Source organism: Scomber japonicus, chromosome 2 (assembly GCF_027409825.1).
Source record: "Scomber japonicus isolate fScoJap1 chromosome 2, fScoJap1.pri, whole genome shotgun sequence".
NCBI lineage: Eukaryota > Metazoa > Chordata > Actinopteri > Scombriformes > Scombridae > Scomber > Scomber japonicus.
The window spans coordinates 34,855,145-34,876,020 of NC_070579.1; the positions used below are offsets into that span (position 1 = coordinate 34,855,145).

The window sequence follows — 20,876 nt, forward strand, 5'->3', positions numbered from 1 at the left end:
AAATACATTTTATTTTTTTTTTAACACATTTTAGAAAACTTTTACCAGTGCCCTAACACATTTACAAATGACACAATCTTCACAGAAACTGAATGTACCAAATACCGGAAGTGACGTGGGGGTGATAAAGTTGGTAAAACAGTCCAGTTTATTTCCATGAACCGTATGGCGCGTATATGTGTCTATGGTTTATTTAGCAGAGCTGGGGAAATAAATTAGCTGCTACTCTCATCATCACTAATAAAAATACATACATACATCAACATGTTAAAAAAAGTCACAATCACGTGCCACTATGTATCAGAATCAGTCAATGGCAGTAATGATCAATGAAACTGTCAATGTAGTCATGTGACCAATCCTGGTAAATCCTCCATCAAATTTACAATCCGCCAAGGTGACAGCGTGTAGATATCATTAAAATGGGGTCCTTTATGTTTTACTGTTAGACAAAAAATCACATTTGAAGAAGATATTTAAGGCTCTGAAACTTTTTTTTTTTTTTTGTATATTTGATCCATAAATTAACCAATAGCCTAATAATTGTAGCCACAAATGTTTAAATAAAGGTGTTAATAAATTGCATACATTTTTTTAATACCTTCTCAATGCTTTTATGAGAGGAATATGTTTGCTAGTAAGCCAGTGGCGGAGTCAGACAATGTTCATAGGGGTGGCCAGACTGAGACCATAGCTCACACAGGGGTAGCACAGAAAATGATATCTTTTTTTCCCCCTATGTGGCAAGTCACTGTGGATCTAGTAGTGTTTCTCAGTCACTCACTCATTTACTCCTTCCTAGGCCTCTGGCTCAGGGTCCTGCTTGAAAATGACATACCCAACATGAATATAGTATATCTCTGTAACCAGAGGTGGAAAGTAACGAATTACATTTACTCACGTTACTGTAATTGAGTAGCTTTTTTGTGTATTTGTACTTTTTAAAGTAGTTTTAAAAATATGTACTTTTACTTTTACTTAAGTATGTTTTGTGTGAAGTATTGTACTTCGCTACATTTTAAATCACATCCGTTACTGAGTAAAAAATGTTGGCAATGTTTTTAAAGCAAAGAGTATCGTACAGAATCATTAACCAGCATAATACAATGACTTAACATTCATGCAGCCTGTTACACCTGGCAGCTAGCTCTCATAGCGACATATAAACTCTAACACAACACAACAAACTCTAAAAGAAATGTCCGTTAGACGTTGTGCTGTCATCTGTCTCACTCTTCGTGTAGGACGAGGCATTGAGCATGATGCGTTCACATGTAAAGGACAGCGTCGGAAATGAGAGAATTTAGCGAAAGCTGCACAGGGGCACAGCCTTTTAAACATGGGTGCTTAAAAGTTTGGTCTTCTTTGGGTCATTTAAAGAAAAGTTATTGCTCTTGTGACTTTGACCCGTAGTGATTCATAGATATGTAGTATGACTGTTGGTTTACAACAGGGTGATTGTAGGACTAGGATCAGAGCTTTAGAGGGGCTCAGCTCCTAATGAGAATTTGACATTCAATGCCCTGCAAGTGTTTTAAAACCCCCAATAATCATTCATTGTTTCCCACACAATATTTAGAGACTATGGAGGGTTTATCATTTATTTTTAGGGGTGCTAAGATCAAATTTAGGGGTGTTAGAAAAAAAAAAAAAAAAAAAGTCTAAAATCGCTCCGAGTTTACAGAATCCACAATTATGCCACCTTCAATTTAATGGTTGTGTTATTTGAAAATGTTTTATGGGATGGTCTTCACTAAAATGACACATATCTCCATAAATGTTTTAAATGTTGTGTGTCGACATATTTTGTCATTGAAGCTGAATTTGTAAATGTATACCTTTATCTTTAATTAAAACAACTAGTTAGAGATTTATGAGCCATCACTTTGTCCTACAGCCGCCCCCCCACCCACCCACCCCCGTTATAAAAGTAACTAAGTAACTTTTACTCAAAGTATTTTTTTAACAAGCTACTTTTTACTTTTACTTGAGTATATTTTTAGACCAGTACTTTTACTTGTACTCAAGTAAAATTTCTTCAAAGTAGTGGTACTTTTACTTGAGTCAAATATTTCAGTACTCTTTCCACCTCTGTCTGTAACTACAAGGTCTATATGAATAATGTTAGTATCATAATAAAGGTAAGACTTGTGAGATACATGTAGAGGTGAAAGCATCAGCACATATGTTACGGGGTCGGACTAAATGAAGATTGAACACAGCATAAATGAAATATTTCATTTTCGCCTGACAAAACTTTTATTTTTAGAGTGAATAACACCTTCTGAATTATGCTGCTGTAGCCAAAAAACCTCTTGAAACTGTAGCACAACATCTGAACACTGTCTGTGCCAAGTGTCATACTAATAAAGTAAAGCACTGCAAAATTAGATTAGATTAGATATGTTTAGGCGCTTAACTCAGCACTGTGCACCTCTGCGCATGCGTTGCGTATTGATATCAGCTAATCCAAGCAATATTTTCATGAAGAGCATCAATATCTCAGGAACCCCTTGGTCAATTTGAAAGATTGACACCCCTAATGAAAGTTAGCACGCCCTCTAGAAAGTAGTGCAGTTGGCTAAATCTGTCACAATAGCACAGTTCAACCACTAGATGGAGACAAAGACCGTGTGTTCGTGTAACTCTACTGTAATTTCATATTTATGTTATTGTATTAGTATTATTTGTGTTTGTATGATTTGAGTAAAATGCCTTTAAGGGTTAAGACGACATCCCATTATGACAGTTTTACGACAGTCATGAAATTTAAGATAGTGACCCTCGCATCGCGGGCTCACTGCTCAGATGGTTGAAGCTGCAACATGTGTGTGTCGCCTGTCTGCTCTTTTCATCTGGTAATGTCATGTTTCCCTGCTAGGTGAGCATTATTGTTAAATGTGCCATGTCGTCAGCATTTTAAGAATTATTGTAGCCTATGCATTACGGTTAAGTTTTAATGACCAAGTTAGTTTTATTAATATGCAAACAGCTAATGACGCTAATTGCTAACTAGCCATCCTGCTAAGCAGAGTTTTTTAATTGTACTTAGCTGTGCTTAAGATGTGATATTATGAATCCAGTCACCTCATAGCATTGTTATCCTGCATGATGTAGTTTAATTATCATTTTATTGAATAATATCTTTTATTGTTTTCTGATGCCATGTATTATGTTAAATAGTGTACTGTACTGTGTAAATTAGTCATGAGATTTAACATAGTGCCCCTAGCATCGCGGGCTCAGATGGTTGAAGCTGCAACGTGTGTGTGTCGCCTGTCTGCTCATCTCATCTGGTAATGTCATGTCTCCCTGCTAGTTAGCTGTGACTGTGAGAGACTGCTGCTGATTCCCCCTGGCTATAAAGAAGGATAGTTACCGGCTGCCATCTCTGCGACCCCTGTTTGCTCATCGCAGGCAAACACTCACACATACACAACCCTTCACATACTATACATATATATACAAATAGAGCTCTATAAAAATGTAACTTTCTTTGCTGGCCAGCAGTTTTCTTTTTGCTAAGGACAATTAAAGGACACAGTTGTGATTTTTTTTGGAATTGAAGACCGTTTCGGGTTTTATTTTCATTTCATGGACTGAGAAAGCACTAATTAAAAGGGGCAAGTAATAACTTGTCAGGTACAATTCATAAGTGCACTTAAGCAGAACAATAAGGTCCTTGTCAAAAGAGAATATATTTCATGTGATTGTGTGTTACATTTAAAGCCCAAAGGTTAAACACAGGGAATTTGCTACTGTGTATTGCTAAATGGAAGTGTAGTTTTTTATGATTATGAATTCCAGTGTTATGTGAAGGATGAGGTGAGGTGCATTTCAGTCCAGCAAATTGTGAATAAATGTGGACCGATAGTAAACTGCTGTCAGGACTCTGACTGCATTCTGTTTATTGGTTACATTCACATTGAGGACTACGAGTCAGGCTATCTGCAATTCATCCCCCATGCCATGTAAATAAATGGAAACTGGCTTGAATCGACTCAAAATGATCCAGAGACATTGGAGTAGCTGTTACTAGGAATATTATTATGTGACCAGACACAACTTTTAACCATAAAAACAGCGAAGGTAAAAAAAAAATATTAATTTACAATGGGAAGTTTGTTTGGATTTTTCTTTTACGGTTTATTCTGCAAGTTTTGATAGGACAGTAATGGGAGTTACACTGCTGGAACCAGTGAAATCTCAGCTTTTATTAGGTGTGTGGATATCGTGAAATTAAATATGGGAGGACCACGGTGACTGCGGGATGCGCAGTGCTTAGAAGGAGGAGCGTTTTTGCTACTGGCGCAATCAGTTGTACGGTGTTTGACTTGTGTTTTGTTGAGCTGTTTAACTGCCCTGAGACGTTTTGAATTTATAGGGTCTGTTGCCCCCGCTGGCGGGGGCTCTCAGGCTCACAGGCAGTGATTGCCATGTACAAATTTCCTGTAAAGACTAATTTATGGTGGCCACCCCCTGGCTCCATCTCTGAGTTTCCATGATTGAGGCCAGTTTACTAAGTAAGATCCTGCTTTAGAAGCACGTGGCGCAAGTGCCTTTTGGGCGTATCCAAATCCACTTTTGCTATTTTAATGGCGGAAAAATGCTCACTGCACCAGGTGCATGGTCTAAAAGGGTCGGACTTAAGTCCCCTCATTAATCATAGGTGTGTTTTGGGCATAAGACGCAGTAAAGCAAGATGGGGCCCTTAATCACTGTGCTGTGTATCTTCTTACACCATCATGACTGATGACATTAAGATCAGCCCACCAGCAGTCTCATATGATAACTGCAGGTTCTGGCTTCTTTTTTCAATATGAATGCACCAGTGGAGGCCATAATTACACATTTGTTGAATGTTGACTTGAGTCAAATTGATATTGGAGAGTTAAAAAATACAAAAATCAAACTACCTATAAAGTGGATGTACTTCAAGTGAGTTTTTAAAGAGTTGTGACCAGGACATGTAGTATGTGGGATGTTTTACAGCTTGGTCACTATTACAGCTGTGGTTGTAATAGTGACAAAAAGTGTTTTGGGCTATTATGCTAATTCTCATTATGTGCTGGTATGTGTATTCAACAACACCATATATATATATGGTATATATATATATATACACACACAATATGTTGATATCAGTTGGATCCTTCTATATTTTTCATCTACATATTCAAATAATTTGTACATGTGGTAAAAAGAAAGAGAAACACTTGAATGATTTATGCCCATACTGTTTTATACTCAACAGTGTACGTTCGCCAAAGCAAAATAGAAATATTACTTACAAATGTATATGGAAAGGCACAGCATAAAAATACTATTTGACATGCACAATGTTTTTTTTTTACTTTAAACTGGAGTAAACATTCAGAAGTTGACCCCTCTGGCCTGTCTGTTGAACACTAACAGCCATCCGTCACAGGGTGAATACTTAGCTTGGGAGTCGTTGCTTTCATCAGAAGCGTCCAGTCAAAAAACACAAAAGACTTAAGTGAAATGACTACTCACTTACAGTACTAAAGCATAGAGCGTGCGCTATTTTTTCTCCACACATCCCACCCCACCCCCACTCTTCAAAGAGCTGTAACAAGTATTTTCTGTAGCAGTCCCACCTGACATCCACGAGTAGCACCCTTTAACTCTGCGTCCTTTGCTGCAACACAGATCCTCCCTCCCCCCCGCGACTACACCTTCACATGGCTGTGTCAGGACAGAAGGCCCCCCGTACATAAATATATACAGAATATTAAATACACATTCAGAGATTCAGAGGAGTGGGAGAGAGATGGGCATGCAAAATTTTGGTCCACCTTTTACAGCAGTCAGCTAAAATAGAAAAAAAAAAAAGCATCGGCCCAGACTCATCCTGAGAAACAACACTGACCACTTAGAGTACCCCCCCCCTCCCCCCTCCCTCCCCAGACCACATGCAAAACTGGGGCTGGTTTTTTGGCACATTAAAGTAGGGTTTTGTGTTTGTTTGTTTGTTTGTTTTTTGTCTTTTTTTTTCTAGTAACCAACGAAAGCATTTCTAAAACATTCCTGTGAGCTCCCGCTGTGCATGGCTTTAAATCTCTCAGTACAGATTTTATACAAAGTATCGCAGGAGCAAAGCACATTAAAATATTCCAGTTTTAAAAAAATACGACGATAAAAACTGAATAAAAAAAAGTGGACGTGAACAGGAACGTCCCCCGTCAGTCCACAAGGAGGTGCAGTTCAGCTTGTTATACAGTAGATCTGCCAAAACATAAAGGCCCAAACACAGGCTGATAATAACCCTGAAATCTATACATTGTTTCCAGTTAACTGTTTGAATGTGCTGTTTGTGTCATTGTCTCTGTTCCTGGTTTGTGTCTTCTGAGTTGGACTAAAGAAGAATCCTGTAATACTTTTTTTTTTATCCACCAAGATATTTTTTGTTGTTTTTTGTTTTTTTAACGTTCATCTTGACAGTTTGCTGATTACTCGGATGAGGGCAGCGTTCTCGTCTTTGAGCCTCTGGTTGTCTGCTTTCAGGTCTCCCAGAACCTTCAGAGAAAAACAAAAACAAAACACAGGTCAAAAAATAACAGTAATGATGCTTTCTCTGTAGTGCTCATGTGTGTTCAGCTTTGGTCATGTTGAAGTCATTTTTAAACCGGATATGTGTTTCTGCTGTGTCATGTAGCATCTCACCAGCTCATCTGTTTAGATTTCAGTGAAACAGGAAGTTGAGGTGCTAATGCTATGGTCACGTCAAATGAGATGTATGATAGATTAGTAAGTTCCTGTCGACATGGTTATATAACTACAGAGTTTGTGGTGTGAGAGTTACAACTGGAGATGGGGGGTTATCTTATTGAACGGCTGATGTGAGGCGCCTGTGTGTGTTTGGTTATTACTGATATCTGAACTAGTAAATGCAAATTCAGATCTTCTATAATTAGTTGCAACTTTGATTATTAATTTGTCTTTTTATCCTGGGACTTGTGGCCTCAGGTGAGTAGTTCAGGGGACACACTTATTATCAAAAATGAGGGAGGCTAGTGTGACACCTTTTAAATGTAATTAAACTATATGACTTTAGTTTAAACATGTGACAGTGTTATATTTATCATGGTGAAAGATATTCATTTTCTATGAATTAATAAAATATGACTTTAAAACACTGATGTAGCTTTAGGTTAAACATCAGATACAGTGATCTCTAGTAGCATTGGGTGATTTACACAGGTGGGATGGGGAGTTGGATGAAGTGATTTGGGTTGCCATAGGAAACTTAAAAACTGTAGTTCATATTTATGTGATTGTTTCTAAATAGTTATAAACTGATGTCTGATTTGTTTATATGTGGATCTGAGGAGGAACACCTGCTCAACAATCTATAGTAAAATGTTTCACTCTCGACGTTCACATCTGACAGCAGCAATATTTATGCAAAAGCTGAACTTGATGTAAATCTTATGGGATTGGAGCATCACATTATTTGTATACTCAGTACAGTGGTCATCATTGTTGAAGTGAACATGCGTACCTTCAGCTCATCCTCCAGTTCCACTGCTTTCCTCTGGAGGGCCAACTTCTCCTGTGGGAAAAAAAGTGTAAACATCACAAACTGAAGTTCTGAAGAGCAAACATTTAATCTGATATCATTAATAAAACTTCTAATGTTTCAGACCAGAGATTTCTGGTCTTACATTTTATTAGCTTTGCACAACAGGAAATAAAAGCACTGTTTGATTCAAACTATAAATAACACTGTGTGGTTGTACGCCTCCACCTATCAAGTCAAGTTGCAGTTTACATCATATCTGTCCAGACTCCCTTTGGAGGAATTGAATAAAAGTTATTAAGTGAAATCTTCTGGCTGACCTGTATGATCCCAATGATGACAAACATGCTGTCTTCACTTAGAGACTGATTGGATATAAAATGTTGCCATTTGATCCTATTAGACATTTGTCATAATTCATGTAAGAATCCTTATTTGCAGCCAAAAATGTGTTTTGTGACCTGTGACCACCCAAGTGGACGTTTGAGCCAAATTTGAAAAAATTCCCTCAATGCATTCCTGAGATATCGTGTTCATGAGAACAGGACGGACGGACAAAACAAAAACAACACCTCCTCCGTCCACAGCCGTTTGGGGGCGCAGAGGTGTTAAAAAACCCCAACAACAACAAACAAACAAAAAAAGACTTTTACGTGTTGTTGCTTGTGAACTGAGATGTGTGTTCCTGATATTATCACAAAGCAGACTTACAAATCTCTCCAGCTCCAGCAGGGCCGGTCTGTCAGAGCTGCTCTCTTGACTCTGTGACGAGGAGAAGCAGAATTACACATGTGACAACTGCAACAGACACTGAAGGAAAGAGTACATTTTAAAATAAGACATCCACCACTCTCAAAACATTACAGCCATTCTCAACCGTTAGTAAAAAAAATAAAAATCTATCTAAATCCTTAAATTTGATGTATAAATTAAGTTTCTGACAGACAATTCCAAACAAATGAATCAAAACTTCCATAAAATTAAACATAAACAACTGTTAATGGATGATTTTTGCTGTTGTTTATGTTGACATGCTCTATTTCTTATGGCTGACTCGCCCACATAGCATCCCCCTGTGCATAATGACACGTACACACATACACACGTACACACGTACACACACACGCACTCTCTCAAAGGTCAGACACATCAGCAAACCTGCCCAACCTGTCTGAGTCTTTCCAGCTCCACTTTGTTCTGGCTGAGCAGCAGCTCCATCTCCTGCAGCTTCTCCTTCAGAGCCAAGTTATCCTGCACTACCTTTAAGTACAGCTACAGACACAGAGAGAGAGAGAGAGAGAGAGAGAGAGAGAGAGACATTCAGTCAGTGACGAGAGTCTACTGGAGAGAGAAGCTTCATGTGTGCAGGTTTGAAGTATGATGTTATAGCCTGCTGAGGAGGTGGTGGTGTTCTGTTCGCATCCCTTTAAAGCCTGTTGGGTATCATTCCTGTCCTGGTCTGTCTAGATCTCAGCTATAATTCACTTTCCAGCCCGCAGGTGTGTTTTTCAGGAATGTGTGTGAGGAGGGGTCGGACACGTACCGTTCTGTAGTCAGCTGACGAGACTTCCAGTTGACTCTCACTGCAGAGACACACAAAAGACTTCAGTCCTGGAAATCAAACTACCTTTTTTTGTTTTGTTGTTATTGGTGGCAGAACATTTTCTTCTCAAGTAAAAAAAGCCAGACATTTTTTATCTGTTTTCCACTCCAGTCTGCACACAAAAACTTTGAAACATGACGCATGGCATCATCCGATCCCCTAAATCTAGCAGTTTTTCTCCAGTAAGAAACTACAACACATTTTAAAAAGTCCAAACATCAAACTTGACTAATTACACATCAAGATTTAATGGAAAGCTTTGCTCATTTTCTAACTTTCGACCAGCTTCTATGTGCATTAAGTGTTGAAAATGATTAAATGTCAGAGAGGAAAAATGAATTCACAAAAAGCAACACTCACTTGGAAATGCTGTTACTGTTTGTATCGTCTGATTGAGCATCCTCATCTTCATTCTGAAATTCAAAAAAAGGTTCATATTCAGCTACACAGCAGCACCACACTTACTTTACAAGTCAAGTTTCTCTGAAATGCCGTTATGTCTAATTGGCTCAGTGACAAATAAGGATTGGCAAAATGAGTAATTCAAAAAAATTTAAAAGCAGCATCCGGTTTGTTAAAATGTACATTTTGTGTTTTTGTTGGTTTTATGTCATTTGCACCATTTTTTTAAACAAAAAGTAAGACTGAATGCTCCTGAAAATGTCAAATGGTGTAACCACAAAAGAATGATAAATATTAAATACTGTTTCCACCTACAGTGTATATAAGTGCACTTATACTGTACATACAATTACATCCTTCTTTTAAAAATGTAAATGGTTCCTGATTGACATGATTCCCCAGATTAAATGTAATATTCAATAATTATATTTAATAATTGTATTCCATTACCTTTATTTAATATAAAAGTTATAATGTAAGATCATGCCAAACTAGTTGATATGGTGTTTTAGTGATAGTGATTAGTTTAATTATTTGGTACTAAGTTTTTATGGTTACACCACTTAGACATTTTTGCCATAATCCTCTAATATATTCTCTCAAAATGGATTAAAAACAGAAATGTTATGCTGGGTACACAAAAAAAGAATGTGTGTAAGTTATTCATACCTTTAAACACACATACAAAAAAACCTCATTGACCCAATTACCTTTTTAAAAAAGTATCATCTCTAATGTAAACTGTGCCAGCTATAACCTACAGACTGCAGTGAGAAACTTACTGAGGATTAAATTGAATACATTTCACTCTTGCAAACACTTCACTAAAAGCACCAGTCATCATAGTCATCTTCCCCTGCTGTCAAAGTTCACTCATTATCAGTCAGATCAGTCAGATTATCTGTTACATCATGACAAAGAAGTACTGGTTTCTCCATCCTTTGCTTACATGACGCTGTTAAAATTAAAAAGTGAATGTAATGTCTTCTGACTAAAAATCCCCTTCTCTGACTGGCACTGTGATGATGGTGATGTGAGGTGGAGGCTTTCTCACCTCTCCGCCGATCTGGACGATGCCAGTGGAGCGTCTCTCCCTCCTCGCTCTCCTCTTGTCCTTCACTCCCAGACGCTTCTCTCCCTCCTGCTCCACCTGCTTCACCGTGTCTGTATCTGACACACAAGAAGAAGAAGAAAAGAAAACGCTGCTGAGGTCTGGGCGTGCAGAGGCTCGTGCTGCTCATATGGAGAACATATAACAAACAAGCTTCAGTGAGGCTGTAGCTGAGAAACAATCATCCAAATGTAACAGTGTGTGATAAAGGAAAACATCTTATCTTTTAGTCTCAGTCTGTGCTGCAGATGACTGCAAGCTGAGACTTGATCAGTGAGTTCAGTTAACCTGAACGAGCTACTGTTTTTTGACTCTGAAAAGAAAACTGCTGCTGGCTCACATATCGAGAAGCAGCTGTGTTTGGAGGAAGACAAATCACTGAGTTGAGTTATCACTCATTGATCTCAACATGCCGTTGATCAGACAGTCCTGTGGTTTTAGGCAGTTTCCATACTTATCCAAAATGTGTTTTTTTTTTTTTTATCTATTTTTACGTAGTTTTTAATCTAACTTGTTCTTATAATTTTATTTTGTTAGATTTTTAGTACAGTGTTTTTGTTTGTTTTCTTTGTCGTCCTCTGTCTACAGTCTTTTATTATCAGCTTGTCAATCAACTGTGAAGTACTTTGAACTACATTAACTTGTATCAAAGCTGCTACAGTATATAAATCAAGTTTGATTTGATAATGCTACACCATGAGGGAGTTGTCTGATTGGTCAGAAATGTATTCTGCAGCATGATGATTAGGTCTGTCACAATAACTACTTTTGTTGGACGATATATTGTCTCAGAAATAATCACGATAAACAATATTATGGCACAGAGTTATTTACCCACTACCCCACTATCAACCAATGGGAAGTTATAACTTAAAACATTCAATGTATGGAACAAATTACTTTCAGAGCCCCATTTTAACGATCTATAGCGCATGGCGTGAAGTGTGTGGCGCAAGTGCCTTTTGGGCGTATCCAAATCCACTTTTGCTATTTTAATGGCATGTCATTGTGACTTTTTTTAATATGTCGACGTACATCATAATAGGAATTCACATTGTGGTTCTTTTATTAGTGATTTATCGCTTTCCTCTGTATAAAATAGCAAAGCGCCACCAATGTGCCTGACCACACCTCATTTTGAGACCAACATGCCCATAGGTGCACAAACTGGTGCAAGTGCATTTGTTATTTAGACAACGTGAGCGCAGCGACAGAAAATGACAACTACGCCAGGGGAAACTAACAAAGACACATGCGCCATGCCCGCCATCCGCTGTGCACCGACCGCAAGATGGGGCCCCAAGTCTAAGACTGCAAAAGGACAAAGGTGATGCTCTCTGGGAAAAATGGGGCACATACCTAGCACAAAAAGGTGATAACTTGTCTTGTATTTTGATATATCAAATATATGTTAAGAAAAACAAGTCCGGTGTCTCACGCACACCATGTTTCTTCTTTATAACACAGACGCTAAATTGCCTGCATTTTATTTATTTTGACTCACTGTATGCAACCAGTGTAACTTCTATTGACGTGCTTATCCATTGCATTAATGCTTCCTATATTCTGTCTGTACAAAATGTTGGAAAAATAAAGGTTAAAAAAAAAAGAAAAGAAAAAAAGCTGCTCACACTGAAAATTAATTTCATTTATTTTTCTGTTTACTGAACTTATGAATAAAAACTATTCATGAGCTTATTTCTGAAAGCATCCTTACAACGAGAAATGCTTTAGTTCCCTTTCAGCAAACAAGGGTGGAGTCTGTGTGTGTGTGTGTGTGTGTGTGTGTGTGTGTGTGTGTGGTGGGAGGGTGGGGGGGGTGGGGGGTGACACTTCAACCACGACCACGATAAAGAGGTCAGAGGATGGATGCGCCCAACATCTTCCGATGGCTCCTCAATGTGAGAAACTCTCATTTCCTTTCAGAGCTGCGCAGAGGACTCCACCCTGTACATCATGTTTTTAAAAAGAGGTCTCGTCTTACAGTAAACAGAAGTGAGGCTCTAACCGCAGTGTGTGTAGCCGGTAAACAAAGCCTGACAGATGACATCAAAATCAATATTTGAGAGTCGAATAACATATCAGCTAATAGTTCTGTTGTTTTTTCCCCTTACACACAGTTATTAAAGAGTTAGGGATATGAACCGAGCGACACATTTCATGGTTGGAAAATGCATTTTGTTAGAAATCTCTGGAGGATAATGTCGACACAGTTACCTTATATACATTTTTGGCATTTCTCTATTTCACTTTTTTGATACTTATCGGCCAATTCTGATACACCTTATGCCAAAAATCTAACTGGTAAAATAACACAGGTGGAGAGTGAATTTTTGACTGTAAGCACGACCCTCACTCACCTCTCTCGGCGGGCGTCAGGGTGATGATGGGGCTGACGGGCTGGATGTTACGAGCTGGAGGATCAGCAGCTTTGGGCACGGTCTTCTCCGCTTCCTTCAGGTCTGTCAGAGTCACGCCCTGACGAAAGAAAGCAAAAACACAAACACTCAGAGGCGTTGACAGCTGCTTCTTGGTTTCTATCATTGAATGAAAAGATTAAGTAAAGGTGCTGATGCAGTACGTGTGTTAAAGTCAATTCGGTCCTGCCATAATCAGCTTAATCACATTTAAACCGGCACATGATTCACTTTATTCCGCTGCTGTGTTCAGGCAGGTCGGCGCCCAAACTGTTTAATCATTCACAGAATATTTGTTATGGTTTATACGCATTAGTGAGATCGTTATGACAGCTGAGTGAGCATCTCAGCAGATAAGAGAGCGGGTGTGATTTTGCAACGATGTGTGAGAGAATAAGTCTGAGTCAATACAGCTTCTGATACCAAAAGAATAAGTGTGAGGCAAAGTGAAACATTTGAAGATGTAGTCAGACACTGAAAAGGGATTTACAGTTAATGACACCACATGTCTGATAATGAATAGAAAAAACTGAAAACAAATGAGAACTTTAAAAGATGCGTCCTCTGTGACTCGCACCTGCGTGGAGCGGCGAGACTGACGCAGCAGTCGAGAACGAGCTTTCCTCTGAGACTCCGACTCCTCGTCTCTGACTGGAGCCTGAAACCTGAAGAGACAAATCGTCCACCAAACGGACACCGGACATTAGAACTGATTTTTGTCCTGAGCCACACAGACACAGGGCAAAACTATTTATTTATATATTTTGTGTTTGTGTCCCTTACTTGCGGCGGTCAGTGCTGGGGGTGTTGGGACTCTCGGCGTTGGCGTCCCTCGTCTGAGGAGTGGGCTGGACTCTGGCAGTGCGGTTGGCCTTGTCCTGCTCCTTCTCCTCTTCATCTTTCTCCTCTGGTGTCTGAACCACGTGTGAGACGGGGGGTGGGGGGAGAAAAAAAGCCCAACTGTAATCAACTGTGACCAATTAAATTAGGATTTGTCATCCCAGTGGAAAAGCATGACTAGCACACTGTTGAAATTAAGACTTTTTTTTTTTTGGTTGACAGGCTTTAATCCTAAAAGCCTACACGTGTGAAGTTTCGACACATCAGAGGTGTGTTTTAAACCTCTGGTGAAATGCTGGGTGTGTTGAGGTCATGTGAGTTGATACTCTTGGATTAAAAGAACTGATTTGAAAAGTGTTCCCAACAAGGTGCTGAGATGTTGATGATGTTATTCGTGATGTATCTGATAGTCTCTGGAACTGTATTAGATCCTGTCTTGAAAAAGCTTAAACAGATTGTGTATGATCTCTGTTGTTATACTCTGTACCCCCTCCCTATCCCTATATTTGGTATTTTCTCTCTCTCACTGACTCACTGTTGTGGTTACTGTTTGTTTTTATGTGTCAACTTTGTTTTTTAAAAGTCTTCCCACCTACATCTGTGTACTCCCTTATTATGTATATTTCTTAGTGTTGCTGTTTCTGAATTTGTACATATGTTAAATAAGTACATGCTGACTTTTAAAAAAAAAAAAGATTTGCTCATGTTTATATTGTTTTCAATCACATATTTCTGTAAATGTGTACAATATGCATGAAAATGAGAATATGTTCCCTTCATATCCACAAATGATCTCTTTGTATTTTCTTTAGTTCTGTCTTTATCAAATACACAGTGGAAAACTCAGACAAAATCCCATCTCACATTTTTTCACAAGTTGTAATGTCACCAACAGGACTGGAGCAACAAGAAGCTGCTGTGTGAAACATTAGTGCTTTGTGATTCTTACCTTGTCAGCAGGGCTGACGGTGGATGTGGTCACACTCTCAGTGTCTGGACTGGACATGGTGGAGCTTTCTGGGGAAGAGAGAATCAGTGGATTCAGGAATGAGCACAATCACACGTATTTACAGACAATGCACTGCTCAAGGTCAACTTATCACACGCAGCAGCTGGTTTACCTGGGCTGCTCTCTTTCTCCTCATTGAGCTCCAATCCTCCTGATATACCCCTCTCTTTAGACTGGTCCTGCACGTTCATCTTGTCTTTACTGCTCATCCTGCACACGGAGCTCCTGGGAGATGGTAAACAGGACAGGCGAATTGTCTTACACATCACTGTAACTTTTATTCTCCTGTTTTAACAAACCTATTCTATTTACCTTTTTTTTTATTTTCTATTATATGCATTATATTATACATACAACTATTTATTTAATTGTATCATACTTTTTTATTATGCTTTTACATTTAGTCTTGATGCCTTTTATATTTTGTGTAAAGCGCTTTTAATTGCCTTGTTGAAACGTACTATACAAATAAATAGTGGTGGTAGTAGTAGTAGTGGTAATAGTGGAGGTAGTGGTGGTAGTGGTAATAGTGGTGGTAGAGGTAATAGTGGAGGTAGTGGTAACAGTGGTAATAGGGGAGGTAGTGGTAACAGTGGTAATAGGGGAGGTAGTGGTAACAGTGGTAATAGGGGAGGTAGTGGTAGTAGTGGGAATAGTAATAGTAATAGTAATACTGGCATGTTCCAGAGGATAAATTGGCCCTTGGTGTTCACAGGAAGGACTTTTATTTTATTTTTTAAAGTGCTTATACAGCACAGATCATAGATGGACACTCACCTCCGCCGTTTGTTTTGTGCGTTTGCAGCATTGGGGCCCTGTTGGTTTTGCCTTTCCAGTATAGACTGTTCATTACGCCACTGCAGAGACAGATACAGCTGTAAGTGATCAACACACCAGATCTAAGCTAAAATCTCTTAAAGTCACTGAGTAAAGATAAACACTTTCTCACATTGGCTTGTTTCTGTGATAAATCCTCCAGGAGCTCCTCCACGCTTTCATCAGCGACATCAAACGGAGTCTGACCCTGCAGAGTTCATGTTTTAAAAATAACACGACCAAAAAGGAAATGTAACATCCTGTCTGAATGTGAGGCTGTAATGAGAAGACTTATCATGATTTTGTGGACCTTACCGCGTTGCTGCGGGCCTCCATATTGCACAGCTTTTCAGCCAGAATGTGACAGGCCTCTCCCTGACCCCAGTGTGCTGCTGCATGAAGAGGCGTCCAGCCATCAAAGTCTGTAGCCGAGACATCCAGCCCGCACTGACACAATATCCTGGACAGGTGAGAGAGCAGAGCGAGAGGAGTGTGTGAGACAGTGAAGGGCAAAATAATGAGGTGGAGACACTCTGAAGAAGAAAATGAAGAAGATTCAAGTACATCATATATCAATTCTGAAAAATATCAAGAAATGATTACTTTAGAGCCTCCACATAGCCTTTGGCTGCAGCCACATGCAGTGGGGTGGCTCCAGTCCTGGGGTGTCGTACATCGGCAGGTAGGCCCTCAGCCAGCCAGGTCCGGGCGTCTGTCATGATGTGTTCCTCCTCCAGCCGCTTAGCTGCCTCCAAATCCACACCTGGACACAAACAGAGAATTAATGGAAAGTTTAAAAAAAAAAAAAAAAGAAGCAGAAAAGTAGCAAAAGTAACATAATCAAAAAAAGGCAGAGCAACTAACTAATTACTAAGATGTTTTCCAGTATAGACATAAAAAGAAATGTACACAGCTAGGAATGACTCTACACACAATAGTCAACCACAAAGAAACATGGAAATGTGATAAAAATTTGGCCATGATTAAGCACATATGATGACGCATCCTGTGGTGGTCAAAGAACAGTGCTCACCCTGTCTCAGAGTGTAGCCCTGAATAAGAGACTCTGTGGCCTCATCCAGAGCGATGTCCAGAGGAACGTCACCATCACAGTTCACAGCAGAGAGAGATGCTCCATCCCGCAAAAGGAAACTGACAAAAACAAAGACAAACAGAGTGAAAATCCACTTAACAACAGAAACAAAGTCTACACAAAGACACCTGACTCTAAATAGAGAACACCAAATCCCATCACATTATCTGTGTTTGCAGTGCCTTCAAAGGAAGCCCAAAATACAGTATTCACAAAGAAGGAACAACAAGAAAAACAAGAAGAAAGGTGCATCAATTCTTAAATCTTTTTGAGTTGCATGCATTTGTGTGCCAGTCCAGCCCACTCGTGCTTTAGCTGGCTTGTTGTCCTGCCAATCGCTACAACAATGTTAGTATTGTTGAAAGCAGAAATAGTCTGGCACCCACGCCGCATTCTGAAGTCCCCACAGTGACAAACAGTGCCGTATTACACAGCTGTTACGCTGCTGTGCCCTGCTAACTGTAGAGACATATGCCACATACTCTACGATGTCAGGGTAGCCGCAGGAGGCAGCGACGTGCAGCGGTGTCCATCCCTCACTGTCCACCTGGTTCACGCTGGCACCATGCTCCAAAAGGAAGGACACCATCTCCATGCTGCCATCTATGCAGGCCTTTGAAGAGAGGAGAACCGTAACGCAACCGTAAATACATTTCTGATCAATCAGTCAGTAATTCCAATTAAACCTCAAGAAGACAGGCTGTCTCACCTGGTGGAGAGCAGTGATGCCATCAGCGTTGGAACAGTTGATAATTTCAAGCGCGTCTTCCTCGTTGTTCTTTTTGGTCTCTTTGGCCTCCATCAGCATTATCTCGGCCTCCTCTGTGTCCCCGCTGGCACAGGCTGCCAGGAACTCTGCAGCCCTGTCAAACCTCACGCTTTTGCTAAAAAAACATATAAGATGTTGTTCCTGATTAGCTGTTGTAGCTGGTTTATCAATTTCAGATGACAAACATGCCTTGTAGCACCACTATGTTCATACAGTGGGAAGAAAAACAAGTTACAAGACAGTAGAATAACACTGTGGACACACACACACACACACACACACACACAAAAGTTGATGAATTTGTAAGAGGGTTTGAGTTAAAGGAAATACTGATGATAACCTATAGTTAGTTTAAATGTCAACAAATGCCATCAATGTGAAAGTGCCACTCAGCACTTCCCTATCCTGTCTGTGGCTCTCACCCAAAGTCCATTAGTTCCTACTGAATATGTAAATCTTCACATCAGGTCACAAATACTGTATATACACCTTCATTTTTTTTGTAATTTCCTGGAAGAGCTGGACACTGTAGTGTTTTTTGCATACCTTACTCAAACAGGAACAATATCATGTTTGTTTTGGTGACTATTTTCAGCCACAAATTTGTTGTGCCAGGGAGTATTTCCAGCTGCAGGACAGTGTTTGTGGGATTGACTATAGCGCCTTTGTCCATGGTAATGAAGGAACATGTCACCCAGTGCAACAGTGTGGCTTACTGATGATGTTTTAATAACCTCACATTTTGGACAACAAGAGGCACAGAAGCTGTACCAGGTTTTGGATACATATAGATTATTATTCTTATCATATGATTTGTTGACAATTGTTGAGTGTGACCATGTTTTAATTTGGTCATTTTGAGGCCTTTGAGTTTGAACTAAACAAATAGCACTTTAAGTGTCTTTCAGTGAGGGTCTACTTGTGACTTCTCTGTGCTAATGTAGTTGCTTATAATCACATCATTCCTTATCACATCTTCGGTATTTTATAATTTCACAGCATGACTTTCTGGAGGGACTTGCAACTGAGGCAGCAGCTAAACATACAACTATAATCCAAGCCTGTCTGCTTTAATTCATCAGTTAGCATTAGGCTAACGTGTAAGGTTTTAAAAGAGATGGTAGACGCCTGAATTTGACTGACTGGTTGAAAACAAAGACAGCAAAATGATGTGGCAGTCTCAGTGAGGATAATGATATATATGCCCAAAGAGGAAGGCAGTGGTCACGGGCAAACTCTCACCAAGACTGCCTGTAAAAGACAGTTAACTACGTTAGCAAGCTAACAGGGAGCTAACACACCGAACTGCGGCCTCAGAAACGACCAAACACCTCGACACGGAGCACATTATGAGCATCATTATACGGGTAACGTTATTAAACTATTAGAGTGCTGTTGTATGGTGCTTCTGTTATTGTGCCCCCCCTCCTCCTCCCTCCCATGCCAGTCAACGCACTGACGTTACATTGCTACATTAGCATATCTTTAGACGCTTCGGCTAAGCTATTTGGCGGCAGGCTGCTCGTTTCTGCTTTAACAGTGTGGCAGAGGAGGTTTTTCCTCACCGTCTCTTCAGTAAGGGGCTGGTTCCATCTCTGCCCGACACTTGATGTTCCCTCGGCGGGTCGCAGAGCTCGGCCTCTGTCTCCCTTGCTCCGTTCTCGGCGTCGCCCCGCCACCTCCGCCGAGGTACGGCCGACGCTTTGTCGGTGCCGGAGCCGGCCCAGCGCTTCAGCTGCTCCCGCCGCTTGGTCCTCGCCGAGTCCCCCATTTATTCTATCCGAGGAGGACTGTGTTTTTAAAAATAAAAACATACACTGGCAGGGAACGACACACCCTCCATGTGTATACTTTCACTTCCTGGTTCTTGCTCTGGATGTGGAGGAGGAAGCCTCAGCTCGTGTTCGCGGGCATCGGGAGCGCGCAGGTCTGACGTCAGCACCGCTACTCAGTAGGCCCTGGAGGGGAAATGCTGAAATAGCTCCAAGCCTGGACGTTCCTGTTATTGTTACTGAGACTGTGATAGACGTCATGTTAAGGAATATCCACGATAGAGGCAAATAGGGGAGAGTGGGGATGGTTGTAACATGGGATAGTTGTGACACTTTCAATTTCTTCAATCAGGATGTAGGAAAAAAGTACAAATCACCTGATTCACTCTGCACATGCACTATTTAGTCCTTGTGTTATATGGTGGCAGACATTCATGTGTTCATGTAGGCTATTTTTGTGAGGGCACTGCCTGCTTTGTAAATAAGCAAGCAATTATTTTAGTATTCAGTATTTCAGTATGTCTAGGTCTTGTAAGAGAAAGATTGATTGACAGGGTGCCTCTTGACATTTTGAAGAGAGCATCAAATGATATAAAAGAGCAGGGAAAGTCAGATCAGATCGCTGTCAAAATACAGATTCTGTAGGCTTTTGAGAGGCAGACGTTAGAAGAGAAGGACTCAAAGAAACCTCCATGTGTAGGCTACCATAATGGAAACAAGTTCTTCACTAATGAACAAGAGAAGGAATTGACAGAATATCTGATGAGGGCCGCTGATGCATATTACAGACTGTGTCCACATGTGGTTAGTAGATAAGAATTGGTAAAGGGTAAGTTAGTGGAAAGTTAGCAAATGGGAAAATATTGAACATAATTGGCACACATGAACACACTCATACGGAAACACACTTGTTGTGACTGGTGCCTAGTTTGTTTTGTTCCATTATTGCGGTTAAATGAAAGTGAAACACACACAGACAGACACATCCCAGTTATGTTAAAAAGTCATTTAAGTGTTGATTAAAAAGTATTTAATACCATATGTTTTTGTCATAATCCTTATTTCATGTTACAGCTCGCCCCCAAGGTAGGTTCCAACTAATCCAGAGTATGGGGTTAGTTGGAACATACCTAAAGGCTTTTTATAATAAAATGTCTACAGTTGTACATGTTAATAGATGTTAATAGTTTTGGCCTGGATGTTGTCTGCTTTTTCAGGAAAAAGCAGAGGTGAAAGAGTCTATTTGAGGTTCTCCCTGATTAATCAAAGAGCGAAAAGGTCAAAGCAACTGTCCTGCTGGTGGAGGATAAAAACCAGGCAGAGGGATTTTTCACTGAAAACCCAGACCTTATTCTTATGAATGGGTGATAGGTGAATGATAAAGCATTAGCATATGTGCCATTAGATACACATTTTTAAACAAATCTACCTTTTTAGACGTGGTACTAGACTAATAAATGATCTGATCAGGTATGAAACTCCTGAAGTTCTTCCAGTTTGCTTC

At 39.9% G+C, this 20,876-nt stretch overlaps 1 protein-coding gene across 1 annotated transcript; it reads right to left on the bottom strand.

Moving 5' to 3' along the window:
• Positions 1-5,223: 5,223 nt before the first annotated feature.
• Positions 5,224-19,481, bottom strand: ppp1r12c (protein phosphatase 1, regulatory subunit 12C). The gene is made up of 20 exons (XM_053330893.1): positions 19,166-19,481; positions 17,541-17,715; positions 17,314-17,444; positions 16,772-16,890; positions 16,342-16,501; positions 16,054-16,198; positions 15,872-15,946; positions 15,700-15,779; positions 15,035-15,147; positions 14,863-14,930; positions 13,857-13,987; positions 13,651-13,738; positions 13,017-13,134; positions 10,600-10,715; positions 9,504-9,556; positions 9,084-9,123; positions 8,708-8,812; positions 8,252-8,302; positions 7,523-7,573; positions 5,224-6,537 (listed from the first exon to the last, which is right to left on the bottom strand). The coding sequence occupies exons 1-20, from the start codon at positions 19,369-19,371 to the stop codon at positions 6,451-6,453; spliced, it is 2,112 nt and encodes a 703-aa protein (XP_053186868.1). The 5' UTR covers positions 19,372-19,481; the 3' UTR covers positions 5,224-6,450.
• Positions 19,482-20,876: the final 1,395 nt, after the last annotated feature.

Coding starts and splice junctions, on each gene's coding strand:
- ppp1r12c (XM_053330893.1), bottom strand. CDS start 19,371: ATGGGGGACTCGGCGAGGACCAAGCGGCGGGAGCAGCTGAAGCGCTGG. Junction 17,716..19,165: donor AGCCCCTTACTGAAGAGACG/GTGAGGAAAAAC, acceptor ATGTTTTTTTAG/CAAAAGCGTGAGGTTTGACA. Junction 17,445..17,540: donor GCATCACTGCTCTCCACCAG/GTGAGACAGCCT, acceptor CTCTCTTCAAAG/GCCTGCATAGATGGCAGCAT.